This window comes from Quercus suber, unplaced genomic scaffold, assembly GCF_002906115.3.
Source record: "Quercus suber isolate HL8 unplaced genomic scaffold, Cork oak 2.0 scaffold_357, whole genome shotgun sequence".
In the NCBI taxonomy this organism is placed as follows: domain Eukaryota; kingdom Viridiplantae; phylum Streptophyta; class Magnoliopsida; order Fagales; family Fagaceae; genus Quercus; species Quercus suber.
In genome coordinates this window covers 29,590-34,921 of record NW_027069809.1, presented here as the reverse complement: position 1 = coordinate 34,921, position 5,332 = coordinate 29,590, and the positions used below count along the sequence as shown (strand labels likewise).

The following is a 5,332-nucleotide window of genomic DNA, read 5'->3' as shown; positions in this document are numbered from 1 at the left end:
TGAATGTGGGCCATCACCCATACCAGGCCCATCAACAGTCCATCCTTCCAGTCTTTCATTTTTCCACTAAACCCCCAGTTCCACTCCAAGGGTTTTCGATTTTCCATTTTCACCGGACGAAGAAAAGCACCATCCATCGTTGCTTTCGCTCCCAAACTCGGTAACGAAATTCTCGATTTCATAGCTTCTTCTCTCATTTCTAAACCTAACTTATTCATATTCAATGCTCAACAATCATTCTCTTAATTTTCACGAATGCAGATTTTTTTTTTTTTGAACAAAAACGATGCAATCTCTACGGGGGAGCATCCGATTGGTCAGGAGGCAATGCTCAAACAACGTTGATTTGAAATCAAACGGTTCTCACTTTGCCACTGCCACTGCCAAATTTCATGGCAGCTCAATTGGGTTTTCAAATGCTCGCTTTTTAGGGTCCCTCTCCAAATTCGTATGTATTCTCACTCATTGTACTCTAATGTACTACCGTCTTCAGCATGATTTTGTTTTTTTATTTTTTATTTAGTCTTGATTTATTTATTTATATATTTATTAGTTTACTAATTAGTGTTATGTAGGCTAAGAATCATGGGCACGTTGAAAAAATTGGACACACTTGTAATTGGGTTTAATCCAAATTAAATGGTTGTTAAATGTTAATTTGGAAAAATTTGTGATTTGGTTAAATCTGTCTCGGTAGTTATAATGCTGTGTTAATTTTTTTGGTGATTTTGCTTAACATTTCCACTCTATTGGATTTTTTGTCAGTTGATAAAAACATTTCTGTTAACTTGCATTTTCCATCGTACCAAGCTCCAGAAAATGCAGAAATTCTCTCTAAGTAACTCAACTACTTGAGTAAAAGTAAAAGTATTGTCTTTGGAACCTTGCTCTTTGAAAGGGGTTTCCTTTTTTGGGGGGTCAAGTGTATTTGAAGGAAAAGAAAAGCAGATGGGACTCATTGAGTATAAATACTTAACTAGCACACACAAGAATTTGAATAGATAGGTAGAATGGTATAAAAAAAATCCTGAGTTGTGATTTATTACATTATATCAAATAAAGAACATATTCCAATTTTCTGTTAGCTAAAGACAGATTCAGAGACTACAGGGTCTTAGAGTCCATCAAGGATAAAACAGAAGGAAGAGAACATAAAACCCAACTCTAGAAAACAGTAAAATTTGATTATAAAAAAAAAAGAAAAAAAAAAGAAGAACCATCTTAATAGTATTTAGTATTAGCCAATTTGGATATTTAGTGTGGTTGATTAGTTGTTATAGGTTTAATTACGAGTAAAATTTTGGTAAATGTTGGTGAACGCATAGAGGTTTGAAGCAACATTGTGTTATGCGTCTTTGTCAATCAATACATGTGTCAAAACGTTTCTTTGATCTTGATGTTGTTGAGCTTCTTGTGATCATGAGATAATTGTTTCTCGTGAAAGCTTTTGTTTGGCATGTTGAGTGAAATTTTGTTGTTTATGATAATAAAGTGAGCTTGATATGTGGAATAATGAGAGTGGATGGCACCCAATCTTTCGATTGGTGTGGAATTGAGATCCAATAGGCATGTGTATTGTTTTGGGGATTAAGTGGGTTGATTGTCTGAAGATCCATATCTTGTCTCTTAGATGCAATATGAAAATGCTACCAATGAGCTCTAGCTCAAATCACTCTTCCCCTTGTAAAGAGCAAGGTGGAGGGTGAAGTAATGATAAAAATACACTGGGTGCATGTGTAATTACCAATATTAAAAAAAAAAAAACAAAACAAAACAAAAAAGGCAATATAGAGATGCTTCAGGCAAGTATGTTACTGTTAACAGCTGCAAAAGTGACTGATAATAAATTATGATCTTTGTTAATTCTATTCCCGAAGATTTTCGGAGTTGTGTTCACCAGTTATTTGTCTTTTACTCCACCTCTGTGACTTTGAAATCTAGAGAATTGATACCAGCAGAACTTCTTTCACTTAACTTGCATTTTATACTTACCAATTTGTGGGAAAATTAATTATTAGCCAATGAGCTTTATGCATTTCATACTTTGAATTAGAAAGGTGCAGTTGGGTGATTACAATTCATGGTTTACATTGTTTAACATTTATTTGTGGAGGAAATTTTTTTTGGTGAATTATTAGCTATTATTTTTTCTCAAATCAAGACATCTTTGTATGATGTTTACAAATTTGTTCTTGCAGACAAGAATCAGCTCCCAAGCAGCTATGGCAACACCATTTAATAATGGCATGCCTTCAGTATCAGTGTCAAGCAGAAGTTCTAGGCCAGTTTTGTTACATTGGGCAGCTGTGCTACCTCCTTTCTCTAGCAGATGCATTACAACAGTTGAAAATACTGTTGAATCGGCTTCACAGGATTCTTCTGCATCTATCCCTGATGTAACTCCCAGGATCAAATTTAAGAGGCTCGATAAAACCGCCAAGCACATAATGCAGGCATGCATCTTTGTGTTGCTATTATAGTAATCAATAGTATCATCTTCTTTTCCTCAATTTGATAATAATTGGTATTGTACTTCACAGATTTTAGATAAGGAAGCTGTAGAGGAAGTCAGGGCAAACCGAGAAATACCTGATATAAAACCTGGTTATATTGTGCAACTAAAAGTGGTATAGCAAATTCTTTTTAAGAGGATGTTGTTGCTATTGTTATGTTGGTTAAGTAAATTTGTTCATTATGATCCTTCATATGAACAGGTAGTACCTGAGAACAAGCGACGTGTTTCAGTTCTGAAAGGCATTGTTATAGCAAGGCGTAATGCTGGTTTAAATACTACATTCAGATTAAGAAGGCTAGTGGCGGGGGTTGGAGTTGAATCTCTCTTCCCGCTGTAAGTATTTTGAGGTTCCTTTTTGCTCTTTTAAGTAAATATGGCCCTTTAATAAGCATTGGCCTTGCTGCTTTTAACTGGAAAAGTAACTTCCTGTCTTTTGCCGTGTGGCTTGGCAGCAACATTAGATAGTGCCAGCAGTCGTTCCACAGAAGCCTTCTCATCATTTTGTCAACATTAAATAGTGCCAGTAGTCATTTTTATATGCATAATACGTTGTTAATCAAATCTTGAAATACTACAGACGAGAGGATTCTATTGAACTGGTGTATCTTAGACTTCCAAGTTCCAATATAATGATTGGTAATGTAATAAGTTGTTTCACTTTTATCTTTTCAATTAATAGAAAAAGGGGGGGGGGGGTGGGTGGGTTGGAGTCATGCACTGATGTGGAGTCAATAATAAAAGCAGTAATCTGTAAAATTATTCTTTTAATAAGTGGACGTGGGGAAAAGATTGGTGTTGTTTTTTACAAATCTTGTTGATACAAGTATTAGCAGTTCTGCTGTTTTTAACAAATCTTGTTGATACAAGTATTAGCAGTTCTGTTGCCACAATATGAAGTGGATTTCACATTCACTTGCTGTAAAGAAAAAATAAAAGAACAATTTATAAGTTTCTTATCTAAATTCTGCACAGGTGTATTTTCTTAGTAACAACATTGTTTACCCAATTTGAAATTATGTGGTTGAATATGGATGTAAACAAACTATAATCAAATTTGAAACTAAGGTCAAACTTTTGGAGTTTGTTTACTAATTACCTCCTTATGCATCACATATATGGTTTTAGCTATCCTCATCGTTTGTTGTAATGTATGACAGATATTCACCTAACATAAAGGAGATAAAGGTGCTGGACAAGAAGAAAGTGAGAAGGGCCAAGCTTTACTATCTCAGGGACAAAATGAATGCACTTAAGAAGCAATAGTTAATAGCCAGTTGGAGATCAAAAATATTTTTCGAGAAAAATGGTAGGTTTGTTAACAATGTGATTCTGTTTTCTATTTATTAAGTCAGCTTTAGCTACAGGATCTTGTTAAATGTCGAGGTTTGTGGAAGAAATGAGGGCTTCAAAGAAATACTGAGGAAATTGGCAATGCTGTTAAATGTTTAACGTTCACAGCTATGTACGGGGTTAAGCAATATTATGAATCTGTGCATCTTTTTAAAGGGTGCAGTGCTGGTGTTTCTGTACCAAATATAAAACGGACATCGTTGCCTTGGGGTCTGCTGTACTATTAATGGTTCTTAATAGAGGCAGTGGGGGAAGAGCAAATAAATTGATCTATGCTGATATCTCTGTGATCATTAGCTTGATATCCTCATTAAGGTGGAAATACATGTTCAGTAGGTTGGTGTGCAATTTGGTAGTTACTTTATGCAGCAAATTTTTTCATGGTTATGCACTATGGCTATGATTTGAATTTTTTTTGCAAAATCATGTGGTTATACAAGTTAGGGCATGTTTGGAACAATGGAGATGAAAGGAGAGGAGAGTAGAGAGTAGAGAGGAAGATGTTCGGAATATGCTAAAATTTAGTATATTCCGGTCACCTTTCCTTTTTCCCCGATCTCTCTTTTTCCAAACATAATGTTAGGCTTAACTTATGAACTTTGCTAAAGACACTGAAAACTTAAACAAAAAATTTCATTCCACTCTCACAGTTCACTTCACTTGGATCTACCACAATGCACAAGCAGTGAAAAGGTCTGAAATTTTTCTATGATTCTGGGGATATAGACTTTTCTCTTCTTTTAATCGTGGGATTTTCTCAAACTGTTTATCGTTGTTCTTTATTTTTATTTTTTTGGGCCAGAAAATAAAAGAGATGTGATATATATGGAACATGTTCTCTCTTTTTAGAGGCAGTGAAATTTTTCATTGGCTTGGTTTCAATGTTTGGCTTGGAAGTGGAAGTTTTATCTTATTTCAGGTGGTTCTCTCAAGTATTTCCTGTACTTCTTAAATAATTCAAGAGTTTCAGGGTTTTTGTTTGGCAGATGTTACAGAGAATCTTGATTGAAATTGTTGAACTTTGTAACAAGTTAGGCCTCTAGTTGAAACTTAACTTCTTTGACCATATCATATGTTGAGCAGAATCAAATCTATTTAACCACCATTCACTAATCAAGCTTATAACATACACACTTGCATCCATACGGATTAGGATCTTTGTAGTGCAATTTCTACCATAAAATTCTTAAATAGTGGTGGTCAATCATTTAAATTTTGTCACAGCTTATTAATAAATAGATGCATAAATAGTAATGAATCAAACATTTACCCTCAAAATTTATAAACTCTCATCCATACACGGATTAAATGCTTATGTAGTACTAGACTCATAACACATGCTTTGCATGTGCAACAATGTTATTTATTTATTTATTTATTTTTTTGGTTTATTGTTATAATGTTTAAAGTTGATATATAAATAACCGTTTGTATTATTATTTTTTAAATGAAGAGGTAAGGTAATAT

General features: G+C 34.1%; 1 protein-coding gene across 1 annotated transcript; it reads left to right on the top strand.

Annotated features, from left to right (window-relative positions):
- LOC111990921 (large ribosomal subunit protein bL19cy) lies at window positions 1–4,158 on the top strand. Its single transcript, XM_024022685.2, has 6 exons — window positions 1–160; window positions 262–448; window positions 2,199–2,453; window positions 2,541–2,627; window positions 2,715–2,848; window positions 3,673–4,158. Exons 2-6 carry the CDS (start codon window positions 287–289, stop codon window positions 3,776–3,778), a joined length of 744 nt encoding a protein of 247 aa, XP_023878453.1. The 5' UTR covers window positions 1–160; window positions 262–286; the 3' UTR covers window positions 3,779–4,158.
- The last annotated feature ends 1,174 nt before the right edge of the window (window positions 4,159–5,332 follow it).

Excerpts from the sequence above, each read along its gene's own strand:
- LOC111990921 (XM_024022685.2), top strand. The coding sequence starts at position 287 with ATGCAATCTCTACGGGGGAGCATCCGATTGGTCAGGAGGCAATGCTCA. Across the intron at positions 449-2,198 it reads TAGGGTCCCTCTCCAAATTC|ACAAGAATCAGCTCCCAAGC; the intron begins GTATGTATTCTC and ends TTGTTCTTGCAG. Across the intron at positions 2,849-3,672 it reads GTTGAATCTCTCTTCCCGCT|ATATTCACCTAACATAAAGG; the intron begins GTAAGTATTTTG and ends AATGTATGACAG.